Source organism: Aulonocara sp. 'chitande type north' Nkhata Bay, linkage group LG22 (assembly GCF_057382095.1).
Source record: "Aulonocara sp. 'chitande type north' Nkhata Bay isolate Kocher_YH1m ecotype deep benthic linkage group LG22, A_spYH_male_GT1.1, whole genome shotgun sequence".
NCBI classification, from domain to species: Eukaryota; Metazoa; Chordata; class Actinopteri; order Cichliformes; family Cichlidae; genus Aulonocara; species Aulonocara sp. 'chitande type north' Nkhata Bay.
Genome location: NC_141364.1, coordinates 17,703,472 through 17,725,250, shown reverse-complemented (window position 1 = coordinate 17,725,250; position 21,779 = coordinate 17,703,472). Strand labels below are relative to the sequence as shown.

At 42.4% G+C, this 21,779-nt stretch overlaps 1 protein-coding gene across 1 annotated transcript in view; it reads left to right on the top strand.

Moving 5' to 3' along the window:
- The window catches only part of pard6gb (par-6 family cell polarity regulator gamma b), a 36,482-nt gene extending 15,146 nt beyond the window's left edge, over window positions 1-21,336 (top strand). The window contains exon 3 of the mRNA XM_086280298.1: window positions 19,754-21,336. Within this exon, the coding sequence (XP_086136424.1) occupies window positions 19,754-20,817 (1,064 nt within the window). The 3' untranslated portion in view covers window positions 20,818-21,336. The remainder of the gene's footprint in view (window positions 1-19,753) is intronic.
- The last annotated feature ends 443 nt before the right edge of the window (window positions 21,337-21,779 follow it).

Here is a 21,779-nt window from a genome sequence, read left to right as displayed (position 1 = left end):
TGGGGGGGGGGGTCTGTGCCATAAAACCGTGTGTAGTTCTTGTGTATGTGTGGGCGTCACAAGAAAACCTGTGTGTGGCCTTTTTCTGTGTCTTCAGACAATGCTAGCTATAGTTAAAGTGTGATTAAGATCCCCGCTTCCTGCCAGGATCAGGACAGAGCGGCAATAGCCATTACTGATGGGTGGACAACAGAGCCACGGCAAACCAGCTTGCATGACGCTGTAAATCGTCTCAGCTGGCAGGAAAAAAAGAGATGGATGTGCATGTGAGAATGCACTAAAGCGACAGCACAACAATGTTAACCATGCAGCCAGTCAGGAAGTGCATCATTTTATGATGACTGCACCAGAGGCCGGGCTTGCGCTTGACCCGTAACAAAAGCACTTCTTATTGTCGAATGCATACTTTCCTACGTGATCGACAGTCACCACGCAGCGCTTCGCTGTGTTCTCAAGACCTGGGAGGGAAAGTCCTGGTTTTTTTAATGAAACGTTCAAGGGTTGTTGCATTTGTCAAAGCTGTATTCGTGTTTGTGTTTGCTAAGTCTCTGTTTTCATTTTGGTTTACGACCTCACTTTGAACTGCACCTCCGCTCTCCCGCGATGAAGTTTCCAGACATTGTGGGAGAGCGTCTGTGTCAGGGCACCCATCCCGAACATCTGCTTGCCACTTACGACGGGCATTTTAATTGGTTTTTTTATTTTGCCTTTGAAAAGTCTGGAGTCAGCATTGCTCTTTTTGTCAACTTGTCTGAAAAGGAAAATCGATCAGATGTTTTACTCTCTCTGACAGGCACATTTCCTCGAGGACACAGCTGATTTGCAGTTCTTCATATGGGTGAAAATGAACTCCATACACAGCTGGTCTCAATTTAAAAATCCCATCACACCTCAACAGAGTGTCTGTTATGTCTACTCAGTTTTTTTTTGTTTTTTAAGAAAAACTCAGGGCCTCTGAAATTGAATTCATCCTGCATGCACTTAAAGCTCTAGAGAGCCGGGCTCTGGAAATGTGATGAATGTCATGAACATAGCCGGTCCTTCGGAGACAAACAAACAACTTCCCAAGTCACTACCAGCAGCATGAACCTTCAAAGAGCATAAACGAGCTTGTCCTTTCCCCTGGTTTATGGCCGGGAAGTGGAATGAGATCCTGTCACATGTGTGACTTTGAATATCCCAACTGTATGTGGGTTTCTGTTCTCCGTTTGTGTTTGTTTGGGAGCTGTTTTAAGAATCATTTCAACAGCTTTGTTTTTGTGCTTTCAGCCTGACTCTTATACAAATTCTTTCAGGCAATTGTGACTCATGCCAACCGAACAGATAGTATCTTGGTCTTTTTTGGGGGGGGGAGGGGAGCATATGGAAAAATACACTATGATACTACACTCGAATGAGTAAAAGTACTACATTTTATTTTATTTTCTGCTCCCCGCTGCTGCCAGTTGCCCTGTGCATTTGTTTTCATTCAACACCTTACAGAAGTGACTATGCATGGTTTGGCTCTGATACCTAAATTTAGCACAGATTGATTTTTGTGGGACTCTGTATTCAGAAATGCCAACGTAATTCAGTCGGTACCCTAAACGTGCTGCTTTCAGTACCCAACCTAATGATGTGTTTGGCGTTGACGAAGCGGACAGAGGTGAGTGATGGCAAATTTCACATTTAATACCAACAAATTAGGAGCAAAGGAAGTGTGTGTTTGGGAAACATTCATGACCGGTTTACAGTTGTCAACATGTCTGTCACAGTTGGCAAAGTAGCTTTAACTTGTGTTTCCCTACACATGCACGTACTCGTTTGTTTCCTTTTTTCCCCTCCATTCCTGACAGCTACACCTGGTTGAAGGGAGGTTCAGGTGTGCCATACAGACAGATAGTATATGTGGGTTTGAGTTTGATCTCTGAGCAGGATGGCAAACATCTGTAGTCTCCAAAATGTCAAACTAGTCCCTCTATAACAGTTACATCCGTCAGCCTTATCTCCAGCAATGGATCAGACCTAAATGATGGATGATGATGATGATGATGATGAGTTCCTTCAGCCAGGACAGAGACAGACCGAGAGTGGTCAAGTACAAGAATGCAGTGGAAAATTCCCAGGCAAAGTTTGGACCGAACCGTGAGGGAAGAGGGTGAAGATTTGGGGTTAGAGAGAGCGGGGAATATGGCCGCTGGGTGGGTGTTAGTGGGTTTTCAAGGGAGGAGTCGCTGGTTTGGTGCAGAGACAGCTCGCTGCAGTTCCTCCTTAATTACAGCTCTACTGAAGGACAAGGCCAGGCATGCTCTGAGAGTGCTGCTGTGTATGTGTGCAGCAGTGGAAAACGCACACTCATTCACACATGTGAATGTTATGAACACAGCTGCAAGCTTGAGCAAAGGATTTGTCCTTTTTGAGGAAATCCCATCATCAAAGCGTGCAAGATGGCTCTAAGTGTATGCGGCAGTCTGCGGTGCAATTATCAGCTCAAAACCCTGGACGTGGCTTCAGTGTAGTTTATATTTGTTCTGTTTTCTGCACCTGGTGAAAAGCTTTTGGATTCATTTCAAATTTGAACATTAAAGTTAAAGCTACTGCGCATTTCAAGGCTTCCTGACATCTTGAGCTATAAGAAGTGTTTGCTAGCTAGCACAACATCAACCTAGTTTAGCCTCTGCAAAGAGTTATTTTGGGAGTCCATAATTACAAAGGGAGGGACTGACTATGCTTCTCGAGAGCTCAGCCACAGAAACACACTCCCCACGGGCAGAGTCGCTCAGCTAACTCCAAGTTAGCTGTGTCCTGGCTACAGAAACGGTTCTGTGGTGACCAGTAGTAGCATGGCTAACATGAATGTGATAAACAAGTAGACTGCACTTAACACCTCGCTATAAAATTTATAGGTATCTTGCAGATGCACTAAACATGTAGACTCGTCTTTCAGATCCAACTGTGGAGCAAAGTAACTTTATTTTCCTAATTTGATGACCCTGGTGAGGTCCCCGAGGCCAAAATCATACAGCGCTAAATCCACCAAACATATGGGAGGACTGAGGGGTCCCTGTTTATTATTTTTGTAAGTTTCTGGTGTTTGGTTATTGAACCTCACTAACAGTGGTGTCAGTAAATGTGAAGCTAACAGAGCATGCACACACTTAACATTAGGGTTGCCAACCGTCCCTTAAAAAACGGAATCGTCCCGTATTTAGAAACAAAAGTACACGTCCCGTATTGAGCTAATAAGGGACGCACTTTGTCCCGTAATACAGTGAGAATCAAAAGTAGTCTATAAATGTTTATGGAATTAACGCTTTGTTTGAAAACATAATTCCCAGCCCCTCTCCTGCTTTGTGACCAATGAGCTGACAGCACACTTATGACAATTCGAGTATGACAAGTCAGATTACCGCTCATCTCATTGGTTGAGGAAAGGTCGCTTACGGAGAAAATACCGGAAGACAACCGATGACCACAACAACAAGCATGGCCAACAGGGAAACAAACGCCGACACTGCGGTGCAAGTCTCGGACGGCACACTGTGCGTCCATAAAATGAAGGTTATAACAGAAAATCTGTCGCTCGCTCTCTCTGTCTTTCACTCACACAGACACACCACCACATCAACTTTGCTAAATTGCTAATGAAAAACATGATCAGGCAGCTGTGATTGAGCAGCAGTGTAAATCCAACTATTTTCACGGTTGTTGTGGTCGTGATAATTTTGTGATGCCACATGGAAAAGGCTCGGATGAGCTTTCCAAAGTTCTACAAGTTGTGCCTCCATCGCTTGTGTCCAGATCACACGCTGCACAGCCGTGCTGCTCCGTCTTTTTCACCGACGTTTACGTGTTTGCGCGTGAGCAGCTGCGGTGACACCCTCACGAGCGATTGATGATCGGGAGCTGGTCGTGAGGTGTTAATCGCTTCTCGTTACCCCACGTATACTACACGACGCACGATGAAGGCCAAAATCGGGCTGATCACCAAATCGGTCGCACGACTCAAAAATCGGCTCAAAATGGGCCAAAAATCGCACAGTGTGAGCCCAGCATTAGAGCAGCAATGTTTGTTCGCTCAGAGAAAGAAGAAAAAAAAAAAAAGGCTGCAAAAGTACAGGGAGGAATGGGAAAAGGAAAACACCTGGCTGGAAAAGTGCACTATAAAGCGCACTGCATTGTGTGCTGGCGCACTTTTTCCATAGGCATGCTTCTATTGGTGGGCACATGAAGAACATGAGGGGCGTGAAAGCTCGGGGAACCCTTTACCAATTTTTTGTCCGCCAGGCCACGGCAGAAGCAGATATGGTATGTAAACACTGGTTTGTTTTTTTTAAACCCTCTGGTTAAGGTTAATATGGGCATGTGCAGTGAATATCAGGGCTATGTGGCCAGAAGTGTGATAATATAACTTATTTTGTGTAATAAACAAATGCAAGGATAGATGATTACAACAAATAGATCACTAATACATAAAAGTAATACATAGATGAATAATGATGATGAGTTAAGATGCGTAATCATGGGAACAAGCGGGTTTACAAACAGGAGCAGCTGATTAGCTTTAGAAAAGCTGAAATAATACCTCAACTGAAGCCAACTGTACTAAATGCACTAAATGTGCACTGTTACAAGAATATTTTTCGTTCTATTGCTTTCTATTAATTTATATAATTTTAAGTTAAGTAGGACAGAGTTCTTTTAAAGAAAGATTTACTTATATTCTCAAAAGTTAAGCATGACAGGCTTCTGTTTAAGAAAGAGACCTGTTTTATTGTGTTAATGTTGTCATTGTGAGCTAAAAATAAATGGCTAAATGATCATTTGTTTCCCATGTGGTCATATCACAAAGAATATGCATCTGCTTAAATCAAGTTCAAGTCAAATGGTTAAAAAATAATTTCACACACAAAAAAAGAGCTACCACACTGGGAAGGGTGAAGACAACTGGGTTGCCCGGCCCTGGCCACGAGGTGTCCCTTATTTATTTTTCAGGGAGTTGGCAACCCTACTTAACATGCACACAGTCACCAGTGTGTCTTATGCACACTGTAAAGATCACGCCTGTAGTCATTTTTGTGTCACAGCACATTTCATGTGTTGTGTAGTTTTGTTTTTCCTCTCTACGCTTACAGTGGTTGGAGCTGGTTCCGCTGAGAGGGAGTGCAGTGTTTCTTTAGGGTTGTGTACTTTTCTTGTATTCCCATGTGGCCACGCCACACTGATGAATTAAGAGGCCATTTCGTTGTTTGTTTTAAGTGGAAAAGGGGGGGCTGGATTTCTGAGTTTGAACCTTTTTTGTTGTCCCTGGTGAGGGAAAACACTCTTGTTTGTTGTTTAGCCCCAACAGATTCTATAATTGATCTTTTTTTTGTATAATTTATTTCTATCTTATATCATATATTACTTATATTTTACTCACATCTGGTTGTTAAAGGGGTATGTGAGCGTGTGTGCGATTTTTAGGTAGTTAAAATACAGTACATTGTCTTATATAGGTCATGAGGCTATAACAATGAGACAAGCTGTCATGCCCCTGCGACTCTGGCTGTTATTCAGCCATAACATTCAAAGTCACGATTTGATTGGCTACAATTGTGCTTGAAGCCTTTTATGATTGGCCATCACAAATCACCAGAGCCTGACAGTGGCCCCTGCAACGTGCATCAAAGTAAACCCCAATTAACCTCTAATCAAGGTGTCTTAGCTAAGGCCTGTCCATGATTTAACAGAGGGAGCTTTAGCAATATTTAAGTTATAGTGGATGCAACACTTTTTTTTTAGCAGCTGTGTATTTGTCACACAGGATGTGAGAGGTTCTCAAATGGCACTTGTGCATCTTTTAATATAATCTTGCAAAGGACAAACTTGAAGTCTCATAAACGTGGTTTACTTTTTGAGCCCATTTGGGGATGCAGTCAGCACCCAAACACCAATAAATTCCCACAAAGGTTTTAGGAAAAAGCCCTCCTCTTCATTTGATCTTATGAGCAGAACAAAAACACACACCGTGAGAAGACGCTGCCCACTTCTCCCAACCACCATCCCCCGTTCTCTAAACATGTGGGCCACGAGTCGGTGGTTGAATCAGGCCAACTCAGCAGTTCAGGACGGGAGAGGAAGGAAAAGAATGGAGGAGGGGAGGAATGAGCCCTGACTCTTGTCCTGGTACGAGTTGTGTCCTAGAGACTCCCTGAAACAATGGTTACTGACAGCTCATGTGGAAATACTCCCACAGACAGTTTTGACATGGTGTGTGAGAGAGAGGGAAGAGAGCAGAGGAGAGTACTGACTGTTTTAGCTGTAGCTAGCTGCGAGATGAAGTAAACTGCAAATGAAATCAGTGGAGCAAAGCAGGGGCAGGAAAAACCAAGGATATGTGTCACTGTGCACAGGAAGTTTTCTGTTATGCTGTGTGGTTGTGTAAGAGTTGATGTTTCAGGTGCTATCTTTCAGGAAGATGGAAGAAGGGGGCCTGTCCAAGCTTGCAGAGCATTTTCCCAATCGCACTCCATAGCAATTGTGGTGGTGGTGGGGCACTCACTTGGAGGCTGACTGACCCCTTTTTCATGACTCACTAGAGCTCAATGTGTTTGCTCACATTAAGGGAATGGTTGAGTACGTAGCAGTGCAAATCTCACGCTGAGGCTTAAGACTGAAGCCGTCCGGCTACATCGAATGTGGACAAGTAGTCAAAGTTCTGCTTCAGCTATCGCTTAATTTTAGACAAAATAAGCACAGTTGACTGGACGTGATTGCTGCATACTCGTCTGCTTGGATAAGAATGAAAAGATCTCATTTGCTGTCCAACGCAATATTTTCTTTGGCCTTCTTTCTTTCTTTCCTTTTTTAAAAAAATTATTTTTTTTTTTCTACCATGAAGTACGGGAGATGAACGTCTCCAGAGGCAACTTCAAAACAAAGGCTCCCTTTTCCTGTGAGTTGATGTAAGACCCTCTCAGCACGAAGTCTTATTTGAAGAGAGGCAGAATCGCCCTTCCTCGGTTTCTCTTTGTGTGTTTCCCCTGAGCCGTCCGTTTACAGAAACAAAACTGGTGCGCAGGCAATACGACGACTTGTCCTCAGCTGTTTACACAAGAGCTGTTCTAAATTTTTCACATGCCTGTTTGTGCACTTACTTCCTTACCTGCCCGCCTTGATTGTCACAACCTCCGGTGTGTCCTGGCCTGTCTGCAGAATGTTTGTGTATCTGCATGTGAGCTCCAGAGAGACCATAATCCTCCTAGTCTGCCTGTCGTCTGTCACCTGCAGCTGATAAAAGATTAGGTTTAAAAGGTTGGGAAGGATGAAGCAGAAGGTCATGAAAACGGCAGAAGAGGTCTTCAAGAGTTCATTCGTGGTGTTTGAGATCACACAGATTGTATCATGAAGTAGCCTCTGTAAAAGAGTTCTGTTAAACTGAAAGGGTTATAGCTTGGAATTTATGTTTATTATTTTGCTTATAGGTTGATTATTTGGATACAATTAAACAAACCATGTTGGTATCGTGCTAAGTCGCAAGCAGCGGTGCAAGTTGAGGGGAAATAAGAATACAGTTAAAGGGACAGGAAGTCTATGTGTGTTGATACTTGATGCCAAAATTCTGACAGCGCAGTAGTACTTGTTCTGTTTTGGTACATTAGCCAGTGTACTGGTACGTTGGAGATTAAGTCAGATTTTGAAACTGAAATGCTCCTTCAACTCAGATTTCCAACTCGGAGAATCTGAGCAGTCTTACCAACTCAGAATTAACATCCAAGATGGCAGCAGTGAGTGTAATGGGTAAAAAAAATAGTGAAACTTCTAATCTGTGCTGTCACTGCTGTGGCTAAAGAAGCCATGCACAAAGCGCTAAGCAGCCTCTGTTCATGGAAAAAGCACAGGGAAAAACTACAAGCAACTAGTGCGGCGTAGGGCAGTATGACCTCTAATCACAATGACGATTAATTCAACGTCCTCAATTACAAAAGGTGCCATCATACTTTTCAGACCAAGGGAGTAAATACCTCCAGTTTTTGCAAACCACATAAAAGACCATCATCCAGATCATTCATTCTATCACCATCCAAACTGTTTTCATCCTCATGTTATTCCAAAATAACATGATTTCGTTTGAAATTGCTGGAAAAGCCACATTTTTTTTTCCATAGGCTAAAATGTTTGCAGCTGGTAAACAAGAATAAATGCTTGAGCTAATATAATGCAACTAGCATTATAGCTTGTGGGGTGATTGGTAGGCTACTTGAAGCCATACTAATGTTAACATTTGAATAAACATTCTGCCATCATCAATATCTGCTTATGTCAGTACTACTGCTACCAAGTGCTACATTTCTGCTATCATGGATTTACTTATTTGGATTCCAATTCCATCTTTAGATCAGGCCTACCATTTTGGACCAGGGATGATCTCTGATCAGTAGTACTGATACATGGTTGAAGGGCACAGTGTAATGTTCCCGTGTTTGTTCAGTATAGAGAATGATGCATCCAACTGAACAGCAGCCACTGTTTTCCGTTTACGGGTTTTTAGTTTTTATTATTCTTATAATAAAATCTAAAACTTTTTTTTTTTTTTTTTTTTTTTTCCCCCCCCTCTGGCAATTCATTCGACTTGTTTGCTCCTATTAAACTTCATGATCAATGCTTTCAGCATAAAGCATAAAACCATCTCAACAAGCTGCTGCAAATGGACCGTGTTCCCTTTTTCTCACTCCTGAAATGAGCGCACGTGAATAATATGCGCACAGGACTCGTAAACATTGTTCTCTCCATTAAACAATGTGAAGCTAATCCAGAGTCCCAATCTTTTCAGCCTGGGGCTCATTAAATATTATTTGATGGTTGAAGAGGCCGATAAGCTCGTGTTCGAGGGTGGGAGTGGAATCAAAAGGTTAGACTGCAGCTATTTTCTTCGCCCTATGTCTTCCGAGTATTCCTTAAGAATGTCTTTTTGTATTGTCTTGAAGAGACGCACAAAGATGGCTCTATTAAGAAACAATATCTTCTGTTTCCTCATATTTGAAAGCTTTTGGAGGCATTCCTCTTAAGTCTTTCCCGTCCTTCCAAACACACCCACTTAATCACTCGCATGTCTCATACTAACAGAAGTCCAGACAGATGGCATGTACTCAAGTCCAGGTCTGCTGCTGTGACCCGGACGCTGCCAGAATCTATTTCCCCGCATCCGTTCTTTGCCAGAATGCCTGTAAAATATATTACTTGTTGTATGGTTATGAGACGTGCGAGCGATCATGCGCCGGCGCTGAGTGTCGTCTCGTTGTCTTTTTAAATAAAAGCAGTCTGTACCTGGATTTTGTCTCAGTGCATCTCTGTGATGTAAAGAGTGTAAGATGTACATGAACTTTGGTGATGTATAAGGGTGTTTATATCTTCATGTGGTCAGTAAGCAGTGAAAGTAGAGCGTTTACCTGCGGCCATATGGCAGCGGAGGCTTTTGGGAGCTTAAATCAACAGCATGTGTTTTTTGGGGTTGGAAGCATGCATATGGTCAGCAGAGAGGCAGCAGGATTAAAAGCAGAAGCAGTAGTTGGTTATGTTCAAGAGAAAGATGAAGGGAAGGAAACTTGATGAATCCCACCCCCACCCCACCACCCACCCCCGAAGGCATTTTGTAAGTGGGAACACTTGATGGAGTGTACATTGTTCCTTTTTGAAAAGTTGAAGGAATGCAGGACCTGTCTACTTCGCCACACTCCTCCCTCTTTGATGTTTCACTCTCCCCTCCTCTGTGCCTTGTCAGCCACCACCCCCCCCTCCTACACATAAACACAGATTAATCTCTTAAAGTACGCGTGCACACACTCCCTTTTCCATTAAATGCACTCCTATTTTCCCTTAACTTGCATCTTCCCTTCTGACTTGGCCCGACACCCACATATGTAAAGTTTCTGGTGGTTTGTGAGGTCAGAGGGGGCGTGATGGGGGTGGGCGATACCTGCAGCGAATCTCAAACCTGTGACTCTCTCCACACCCCACCACGCAGACGAGCCAAGCCAGAGTGGAGCAGACAAAGCAGCTCCATTTAACTTGTCCCAGATGTGCAGCCCGGCCTCTGTGTGCTGCAGAAACTGTTAGCTGAATGAGTGAAGCCGGTGTGAACGCGGTGCGTGCAGAGTGTGCACCCAAAATCTGTATTTGGCACAAGCTAAGACTGCTGTTTCCCTGAAGCTAACGGTTTATATTTCTAAACTGACTGTCCCTTGTTTTTATGTTATCCCATAATTTTTATTTTTATTTTTTTTATTATCTACCTGAAGCATGCAGAGAATATGAATGCAGACTAAACAAAGGATTGTAGGTCTTTGAAGTGTTAAGCAATCTCCATGACAGTCGTGGCTCTAAGCTGTGGTTTGCTACCATCTTTGTGGAATTAGCAGGTTGAAGGAGTTCACATTGAAGTGTATTTATGTTTGGATATATCCGTATCCTCTCTGTCACTTGTGGATGAACTTGTTTGAGTGAAAGTAGGACTGCAAAAATTAAGAAATGCTTCACTGTCGAATTGCCTGTATGTGCATAAAAAGCACAGTGAGATTTTACAATGTTAAACAGTTTAACTAATAATTAAGTGACTAGTTGCAACTGCAGTTAGCTTTGATGTATTAAATTCCACCGATCCTGTAATCCATTTTCTTCTGCTGATCCATTTTGGGGTCACAGTTAGGGATGGATATAGTTTAGGTTTTATGCAATACAAGTGCCAAACCGGTACTTTTGAAATGGTGCCGGTGCTTAAAGAATGGAGAACACTTTGTCCAAAAACCTCTTACGTTTTTATTTTTAGAAGTCTTCTTTTTTTTTTTTTTTTTTTTTTTTTTTTTTTTTCTGCAAAATGATAACAAAGTTAGCCTTTTCTGTTGATACAACATACCTCCTTTGGTTGGAACCAGTGCTTAAACAATGGAAAACACAAACTTTGTCCTACAACCTCTCATGTTTAGCTGCTGTTGTGTTTTTTTTTTGTTTGTTTGTTTTTTTGCAGCTATAGGGCATATATGGTATCACTCTATCAAACAAGAAGACAGCCGCATGTAACTACGATGGTGTTTGCTAGTTCACCTCCTTATGTGCATTAATTTAATAATGTGGTTAGCCTACTCAACGTAAATTACACACGAACAACATTAAGCTACTCACTCAGAGAAGAACGGCTGTTGCTGCCATCATCATCATCATCCGTCATCATTTCTGCTACACTGGCAGGGCTAGGGGCCAGGACTCTACTCTTCGGGTTCTTTGGGGGGGGATGTTGCTAACTCCGGGTCCGATAACACACCCGCAGTAGATGTGCTCGGTGTGAGGTCTTGCAGCAAGCTATCAAATACAGTGCATTTCTCGGCTTTTGAAAAAAACGCTATGCGTCGCCAGGTGTTTCATCAGATTCGAGGTGTTACCTCCTTTGCACAGTATCACCTTAAAGCACTTGTTGCAGGCTGCTGAGTTTGCATCTTTTTCTGTGAAGTACAGCCAGACTTTTGACCGCTTCGCCGTGTGCGTTTTTAATCTGTAGCTCTGCTCTAAAAGAACGTACGTACCTGGGCCCGCCTACTATCCTTGGAAAGGTAAAATGATTGGCTACAATCCAAACTGTATGACAGCTCAAGAAAAAAAAAAAAAGCACCGAAATAAAGCACTGAAATGTGCGCTGCTTTTCGGTCTGGTTACTACTGTTTATGTCAGAACCGGTACCCATCCCTAGTCACAGTGGGGCTGGAGCTTTTCCCAGATGTCATAGGGCAAGAGACACCTTGGACACGTCACTTCTCTGTCACAGGGACAACATAAAGACACCCATTCATGCTCTAGCTTCTTTCCCCCGCCTTTTATCAGTTGCAACAATGCCATTTGTTTTCTATCTCCACACTCTTATTTTGAAAGTTTCCCTAGCTGACAACCAGCTACCTTTTTTGGCCTTCCTGTCTCATGTTTCTTTACCACTTGCCATGACCGACTTTGATGCCACTGTCTTGGATTGCATTTGGTGACTGTAGTCTTCATTCTGCTGTGGACATCTGAAGGTGTCATTAAACCAGAATCTGCAGCAGGTGAAGAACTGGTTCATGTGGGAGAATGTAGTACCACTGTTGCTAACTGCCATCCGAGACGGTGGAGCTGGTCGAACCTCAAGGCTCAGTGATAACTCTGATTTAGCTGCTTATTGCTCTAATATACAAATGTTACAGTGTGAGTCCACTTATAGATCCCCTCCCCTTTACTGCTGTAAATATAATCACATTCTGTTGGAAACACTGAATGTCATGGAAATACGGTAAACCTTAATATGGTCTGTGCATTCACAAAATCACTGAAACTTCCAGTTAGCTCCTACCCTAACCCTCAGTGCAGCTGTCTGTTATAACCACGCACATTTATCGAGCTTCTCCAAATTTCCACTCGGGCTCTGCCTCATCCACCCCTGCAAGAATGTGAAATATGTTTGCATGTTTAAAAATGTCTTTATTCAGTCTGGATTCCTTTTCCATGTTAGTGTTAGTTGGAAAAATCTTGGCAGTAGTCTGCTCCTAAACACAAAGAGGGACTTCTCAGCCATCTCCAAAAGGGAGGCCCGGACACGTCCAAGAAGACGGATTGTTTTGGTTCCTCCATTTGATACTGAGACAAAGATGAAAACCTAACCTCTCATTTAAAAGATACTGCACGCTGCATTCTGAGTTTTTCTTGCCTTTTTTTTTTTTTTTTCCCTTTTTTGACATGGGAAAGAGACGTAGAAATTTGCTGCTCAGCTCATTCTGCTGTATTTGGAAGCGTTGTGTGAAACCACAACGGATAGTCATGAAAACCAGCTATTTGCAATCCCACGCACAAGGAGAAAGCAACACAGAATGCTCTGCATTTCATTAAATCTCGTCTTTTCTAATGCAAACGGGACAAAAAAATGTAAATGCGGGTAAAGTGGGGAAATGTTTTCAGTAGGACGCATAGGCTTCACTGTCCTGCATTGTACTGAGCTGTCTGGTTTTGTCCTGCGAGGCTCTGCTCTGTCATGTGAGGTTTCATCCTTTCCTGCATCATGCCATGTTCCTGGTGGTTGTGAAAGTGAGGAGCTCCCAGCTGTATGTCTGTGTGTGTCTGTCTGTGGGGCTCAGGAATGGAGCCCACTGCCACAGCATCCAGTGACCTAATGCAAAAGGCAGCAGGGTCAAGCCCTATTCACTGTTCTCTCTATATGCCTCGTCTCTCCCTCTCCAGTGATTAGTCTCTGCTGTCACTAAGCACTTTGTCACGCTTGGACGAAGACCCTGGTGGGGCCTGGAAGGGTTGTTGGGGCACAGGAATGTCACATGCATAGCTGTACTGTAGCCGGATAGACCAGCAGACTGATGCTTATAGGCTGCTGCTGCAGTGAGCTGATAAAATGCCATGTCCTGTGAAAATTCTCCATATCCAACACTTTTTTTCTTTTTTTTTTTTAAATGAGCTGGGAAGTCGGAACTTTTCAGCATTATGAGATAATGCTGAAATTATGAGATAAAGTTTTACGTTTTGGACGCAAGGACGTTTTGGCGTCCTTGCAGAAGCTCTGATGAAAAGATTGCAATCATGTGTAGTAAATAAGAGGCAGCCAAATGCTGCCGACCAGAAATGGTGTGATCTTCTCCCGTAACTCCTCACAAGAAAGCATAGCTGTGAAAATATGAAAGTGGTCCGTTTATACCTGCAATAACTGCAGAAACACAAAGTTCAACTATTAATTACCCTTTTAGGTTGACATTTTTAAAATTTTTATTTATTTATTTACCAATAGCAGTAGCCTGGGAGGTGTTGGATATGATGGCGAAGAGAAAACGAGTGCTTTACTTAAGTACCAAAACTGCAAACTAGTGCTTTTTGTTTAGATTGGCCTCGTGGTTGTTTTTGAAGTTCCTCAGCTTGGCTGTTTGTGTCTTGGTTGTATCTGGGCTCACACCACTGTGGAGACCACTGCTAAAGCTGTTAACCAGCTGTGTGTGCAGATGCCTCGACCCACTCCCACATTATGACAACTCTTTTTGCAGTGATAAAACCATAAAGCTTAATATCACTGATTGCATTTAATTCTTCCAAAAAACAGCTTTTAAATGGTGAGGAAATGAAGCTCAATCAAGACTAGCATGCACGTGAGATTAGCCAGTCAAATGCCTGGTATCATCTGGCATTGACATTAGCTTATCTTCTGGGGTTGCCCTTTGGCATACCTGAACTAACACTGTTTGATTAGTGTCTTACACCGTATTTGCAGCAGTGTTTAACTCCTATGTACACTCACATGATGGTACAAGACGCACTAATAACTGACCTTATCAGTTCAGGCTCTGGTTCCAGCAGGTACTTTGTTTTTCTCTGTGGTTGCACTCTTTTCCTGCACAGGTGCAAGCAAAGCTTTTAACATACTGCTCACACATCTTGAAGGTGACCCCTAACACTTTGTATGTGACAGTGTGCTGGACTGATGATGTTAGACAGAGTAGCTTATACAAGCAAACACACCCAGGTCCAATTCCCTGCGATTTTATTTCCCTCCGTTAAATCATGCGTGTTAGCCATGTTGTATCAAACATGAAATTACCAAAGCTGACAGAGAGGGCTTAAAGCACAGCCTCAAAATGGAAGTGCACTCTTGCTGTGTTTCATTTCCATCTACTTTGCCCCTCTGAAGTTGTTTTGAGTCAGTGGGAATGTCAGAAGACCTGCCAGGAACAAGTGTGCAGTGAGGTCCTAATGGCTGGGTCGTAAAACTTTTTAGATTCCTGCTTTTTATGGGAAAGGCTGGAAAAGCAGTAGGACTTGAAAACGCCTTCTTTTCACAGTTTTGGTTAACTAGAGGTGGGCTTGAGTGGATCAGAGGCTATTTTTCCAGTTTTTCCCCCTTTGGCTTTGTAAGGTGTGAACAGTATGGGGCATTTAATAGCAGCTGAGAACCAGGCAGAAACTCATTTGCTAACCAGCCTTTCAAGGATTCATTAAAAACTGTGGGTAAAACAAACAGAAAAATATATGTCAGCAAAGGCGCTCATTAGCCAAAAAAAATGATAGTCAGGTTTAAAATAGGCACTTGCTGTGTCTTGTCTTGACGTAATGCAGGAGTTCAACCTGATCGGAGATATCGCCGACTAACCACCACATTCTTGGAGTGGCAGGCACACACATCAACAGAGAGCAGAATGTAGACTCCTTTTCACCTCTGACCTCAAAGCAGTCGGAGCCACATAAGGTGGTGTTCTGGCATCGTGGTGCATTTGGAGCCAGTATTGCTAAATAAAACTCCCTTTCACATGTTGATTTAAGCATTGCAACACTGAATTCCTCTCAAAGGAATCAGAGCTCCCGTATTACCTTTGCTGATACTTCACACCTCAACTGTTAAACGTTATTTTTGTTTTTGTTTTCATTTGTTTTTTTTCCATCTGTCAGCATTCAACCTCACTCCTCTGGTTTGGCTTGGCTTGAGTTCTCTAGTATTTCTGGGCAAAGTAACAGTACAAACAGCTGTTACTAGCGAGTGTGCATGCATATAAGTGTTCCTAAATTTGACTCATTTTCTATTCCATACTGTGATCAACATTTAGTCTTCTCACGGGCTTTTAATTATTAGGGCGAACCTGCAAACACTCAGCATTGACCCGGCATTCTTTGATCAGCGGGTTCACATCAGCTTACCCATCATGCTTCATCGTGCTGCAGGGATTAGGTTTGTCAGGAGTTGTTATGTTAACCATCGTGTTATCAGCTGGAACATGCTCACTTTGGGTTTGTCCGCGTCTCCCACACTTGGCAGGGCTATGACACTGATGGTTCATCCTTACTCGGTTCTTTTCCAAGTAGTTGACCTTTTTAATAAGATGTAGAAACATCTTCTTTTTCATGCAAACGTTCAAGTAAGAGAGAGTTTTCCTGCTTTATTAAACCCTAAAGAAACACATGTGAGTTTACCAAGAAGGCATACAGTGTCTGTGCTTATGTAGAGGGGTTTTCAACAGGCAGCAGACACTAGGTGTTGAGCTTTTGCAGTGGAAAGGTGCTTTTTAATTTGATTAATATATTACCCCAGTCCAGCAGACAGACATGAACTAAGTTTTGTGGCCACTGTTGTTTTCTTCTTCTACTCAACATCTCAATTTGATTGGCTACATATCACCTAACTAGCTAGATATGATCCATCATCAGTTTATCTACTGATTATTTTCTTGAGAAACAGGTTTTTATAAGGACTTTTTTTTGTTTTCCTAAATATAATATGACTTCAGGCTTTCCCGTGAAGTGTGTTGCAACTCACAGCGTTGCCTCTGGCTGTTTGTCGTTGTTATTTAATACCTTTTGTCGTGGCTCTCTTGGCTCTCATTCTTTCATCAAACTATGTGGTATTACTTAGTGTTTGGTACTTGCCTGCTGAGGTGTATGGAGTTTGAGGCTTTCTTTTTAGAGAGGTAAACAGCCGTCTGCATACATTTTGATTGTGTCACAAGTCGTTTTTGTTGTTGTCATCGTTGTTGTCTTGGTTTTGTTTTTATAAATAAGATGGAGGGAAATCATAGTATTGGAAATAAAGAAGATAATTTGGGGCAGATTTTATACAGTGACCCCTTTTTTTTTTTTTTTTTTTTTTTCCCCTTAAATGCAAACACAACCCCAAACAGCTTAACTAGTCTTTCCTCTTCAGCTCTTCCCCTTTGGGTATATCAGCACACCACTGTAGTCTGTTGTAAATATGCAAGTCCCTTAAAGCAAATTACAGAAATATATCGTTAGCTTCATAGCATAATTGCCTAAGTCATTTGACTAAGTCAATGACTTAGGCACTTATGCTATGAAGCTAACGATATGCTTCTTTGGGGTTTTGCAGAACAGCTGTGAGCCATTGCATACAAACTACAGACTTTTCAGTTGGGGGGGGAATCATCTGTTGCCCCATATACCGCGATGATGTGGCGTGGCATTGCTTCAGACTGAGGTGAGGGTGTGGAAGGAGGGTGTTGCTCCGAAAACCTGTAATGACATTCTAGCTGCAATCCCACCCAACATGGTTCCCATCAGACAGACTTTCACTTGTGGTAGAAATTCCCGCGCTACAGCGAATGCCTCGTCTGGTTTCAATCAAATCAGCTTCTGCTGCAACATGCACAATCCATTTTAGAATACCAAGCACCAAGTTTGATTATATTCAGACTGTCTCTGCTAAAAAATGCATTTTTACAAAGCAATTTATTCTTCCTTATCGGGCACTTCTGGCACAGCAGCTTGGCTTGAGTCTTTGAGGACTTGACAACATTATTTCATGCTGAGCCAGGAGATGTCAGTCTTATAGTTTGCACATTTATCATTTCTATTTTTGCCTTGTTTTCATTGTGTTTCCCCATGATTTCTACGGTCGACAGCACTGCCGATTTCATGGGAGCTGCTTCTGTTCACCTGACAGCATTAAGACCCTGAGCACACGTTGCGTTTCACAACAATTATATTCTTTTCTCTACTTTTCATGTCCATCATACAGACATTATCAGAAAGAGATATGACACTCAAAGTATTCTGAATAGAAATTGTAGAGCTATGTTAACCTGCCGATGTTTAACTTTTAAAGTTAATTCTCCCAAAAAAATTAATTCTCTAAAAACAAAAAATTGCAGTTGTCCCACCCTCTGACCCCACAGAGCCAATCAAAACTGATGCATGCACACAGTCGAGGTTCGCGACTTACCTGCCAGCTCTGTGGTGGCAGCTATTTTGTTGTTAAGGTTGGGCTGTAGGTAAGTGTATTCAAAACATGACTTAACCCGCCTGGAAAACTTCCCAGATTCGTTGCCAAGATGCATGCCAAGAGGATGGATTTTGGAAAAAATTGAATATATTGCTTAGTCATCAGTCTGCACACAGAAGTTGTAGAGGGAGAACATACAATGATGATGAGTCGGCACTCCATATGGAGGTGTATGGCAAAGGTCCTGAGGCTGGAGCTGGCTCAGAATTGAAATTTATTTCAGTGTTTGAATAAAGGCCCAACAAATACTGTGTGCTGAACCATCAGTGCACAGTCAAACACACAATTTCATTTTTTTTTTTTTCTTCTTAAAGTGTCCCTAACAGTCGGGCAAACATGAGTCATAGTAATGGAAGTGCTGGAGCTGATTCTCCTGTCTGGGGACCTTCGCTTCCTGTCACATCACGGTTTACTGTGTCCAGATTTCCTGCCTGCCTGAGAAGAGAAGATTAGAGAGCTATTTTTTTTTCCTCTCCTCCTCTTATTTGCATCTTTGTCAGAAATACAACTCAGTGAACATATGTGTAATCATATGTGAGTCAATGTGAAACTGTAAATACACATTCATCCCTTTTTAAAAAAAAAAAAAAAAAAAAAAAAAAAAAGGTTTGTTGCTGTTGTTTGTTTAATGCTCAGCAGTGATTACTTTTTTTTTTTTTTCTTTTTTTTTAAATGTCAGTCATTCACTGACAGGGTGATCCAAGCCACTGATTTCCAACCAGGGAAAAAGTACCAGAGGAGGTGTTTTTTCTGTAGCACAATTTTAATTGAAAAGATGAGTGAACCTGAACAAATTTGGCCTGAGAAGTTAATTAAAAGTAATTAATAAATGCAGACAGAACAAAAGGTAAGGGGTGACTGGGTAAAATTGCTATTTAAAATGATGTTCAGAGCAGTTATTAAATTACAAATGAAAATTGATCAAAGTTCAATAATGACTGAAATGGCTAAAAGTAATTCCTAGAGACTTTGTGTAGTTAAAACTGTAACTGCTCAAAGCTTTAACATATCTGATAAACTCTCTGACAGTTTGACATGATGACAAATGATTAACATTATAAACAATTAAGAGTTAAATAACAGTTGATTGGAATTGCTTCAGAGTTGGGGGGATGATGTTGTTCCTGTGGGGTTTGTCAGATTATAAAAAGGCTAGGGAGCACTAATCAAGTCCACCATGAAGGCCTCCATTGTTTCATCGATGGCTCTGAATCTGTGGTTGGAAACATCGAGCATTAACTGAGATTAGCAAACAAATCTTCCCTCAGCTCATTCTTTCCACATCGTGTTGTCTCATTGTCCTTTGAGGTCACTTGTGAACTGAGGTCGTGGAAGATGGTTCACTTTCTAATTAGCTATAAAGAGCACAATGAGGGGTTTTGTTTGTTTGTTTTTTTAACATTTGATACTGAGTTGTATGGGTTATGGTACATGTACCTCATGTGACTTTGTATCTGCGTGCAGAAATGCAACCCTGTTATCCATGTAGCTGCAGCCTGGTAGCAGAGGGGTGGGTCACAGCTTTCTGCACTGGAATGCTCAGCAAACTCAGCAGTTTACACACACACACACACACAGACAGCTTCTCAGCATCTGAATCTAGTTGACCTGTTCAAGTTGCACTTTTGCATAGAAACCTTGTGAGTAAACCTCTGAGCACTCCGGTGTTGTTTATAACTTTCCTCTAATTAAAATATTGTGTCAAATCTGGAATAAAAGTTGTGTAAATGATTAGCAGGTGTTTCCCAGGACAGTTCGGGTCAGCTACATCTGTGCATCATTTGCACAAAGGTTTGTAACAGAGGTTTTGATAGTCCTTTTTATCTTGTTCCGTTCCAGATTTATATTTTTGTTCTTTGACTAGTTTTCCATGATTCATACTTGGAAATAGTTATTTTTCTATGGGGCCTTGGTTTAACACATGGAAGATAAACATTTTGAAATGGTTTTCTTGTCACTAAATCTTTTTCTTTCTCTGTCTCGTCTCTTTCTTTGCAGAAGAGATAGACTATACCAACTTTGCCTCCAACACCATAACACGTAAGAAGAAGCCTGTGGTCGCGCTGCGCAACGACGTCAACCGCAAGCGTCCTCACATCCGCATCGGCATGCCACAGGACTTCCGACCCGTTTCCTCAATCATTGATGTGGACATCTTGCCTGAATCTCACCGCCGTGTCCGCCTGTATCGCCACGGTTCAGACAAACCTTTGGGCTTTTACATTCGAGATGGAGTCAGCGTGCGCGTGACTTCTCACGGACTGGAGAAAGTACCTGGCATCTTCATATCTCGGCTGGTGCCTGGAGGTTTGGCGGAGAGCACCGGGCTGCTGGCGGTTAATGATGAGGTGCTGGAAGTGAACGGCATTGAAGTGACGGGGAAATCCTTGGATCAGGTAACAGATATGATGATCGCCAACAGCCACAACCTGATTGTTACCGTCAAACCAGTGAATCAGCGCAACAACGTTGTCCGCAGCAGCAGGATCTCCGGCAGCTCGGGCCAGTCGTCCGATAGCAACGGCTCAACCGGTCACATGTATGTAAACATAGGGGGGATGCCACCTTCTGGGGCGCATGGTTATCAGGATGACCTGGAGAGTGACGAGGATAATGACGTCGTCATAGAGAAAAACATCAAGAGGCCATCTCAGAGGTCCAATGCTTCGCTGGCATCCAGTGCGTCCCGCACACAACACCAGAATCCGACCACCACCTCAGGCTCGGCGGCCCCTCCGAGCCCTCCCACACGACCACTATCGGTGGTCTCCACTGCTTCATTCCACTCCCAGCAGAGTCTAAATGGAGGGTCCCACCACCACCAACACAGCAGTCTTAGCTACCAGTTCCACAAAGACCTTAACCTTCAGCATAACCCACACCAGCAGTCCCTTCACAGCCATCAACCCCACGCGCAGCTTCATCATACCAGCAACCCAGCCCTCCGCCACAGCAACGGCAGCCTGCACAAAATCCTCAGCTCACTGAAAACTGACCCACGAAACAGTCTCGCACTTCCCAGAGGAGGGGTGGAGGAGGACGGCACTGTCATTACCCTATAATACTTACAAACACAGACACACAAACATCCCGACTGCTCAGAGACTAAACTGGAACAGCTAAATAATGAGCATGTGCGTGTTTTGTCAGATACTAACTGTAACTTCTGTCTGGTTTTACAAAACCTTTGATGTTAGGAAGTTGCAAACAGGAAAGAGCATTGTGTACATATTTCTTGTGTTTGTTTTTTTTAAAGTCATCTTTATCATACATGAGAAAATTTGTATGTTTTGTAATAAGCATCAGAACAAATAACTGTTTTTAGGCGAGTCCACTATCGTAGTTCTGAATGTACCTACAGCCTCGTGTCTTTACTTAGTGACCACTTTTTATTAAGACCCTTTTCATTCTTCTTACTGGGACCAACTGGGGTTTGTTTATGTGGATGTTTTAAAGAGTAAATCTATATTTCTTATATTCTGATGAATGCTGTGTAGAGTGTTTTTGTTTTTTTTAATAGGTCTTTTATGCTTTATGATCAAATCCGTGTATCTGTTTCAATAAATTATTCTGTCTCACAATTATGCAAACTATAAATGTGATGTTTGCTCCACTTCTTATGCACTTAATGGCTTCTAAATTGAGAAAATCATTTCTGCATTTATATAATTATCTTTTTAGCTTGTTAGAGCTTTCAAACTACAACTGGTCACTTCATTAGGCACACCTTATTGTTGTTTTAACTCCTTATTCATGGCACTGATTCACAGAGGTGCTCATTCCTCTGATATTTTGGTCAATATGACCCGATAGCATCACATCATAGCTACAGATTTCTCGACTAATGTCATTATCCCATTCCACCACATTCTTAAGAATTGAGAGCTGATGACAATAGAGGCCATTTGAGTACAGTGAACTCACTGTCATGGTCAAGAAACCAGTTTGAGGTTTGATTTGAATTCTGACATGGTGTGTTATCCTGCATGAAGCAGCCGTGGGTACAGTGTGGTCATAAAGGGAT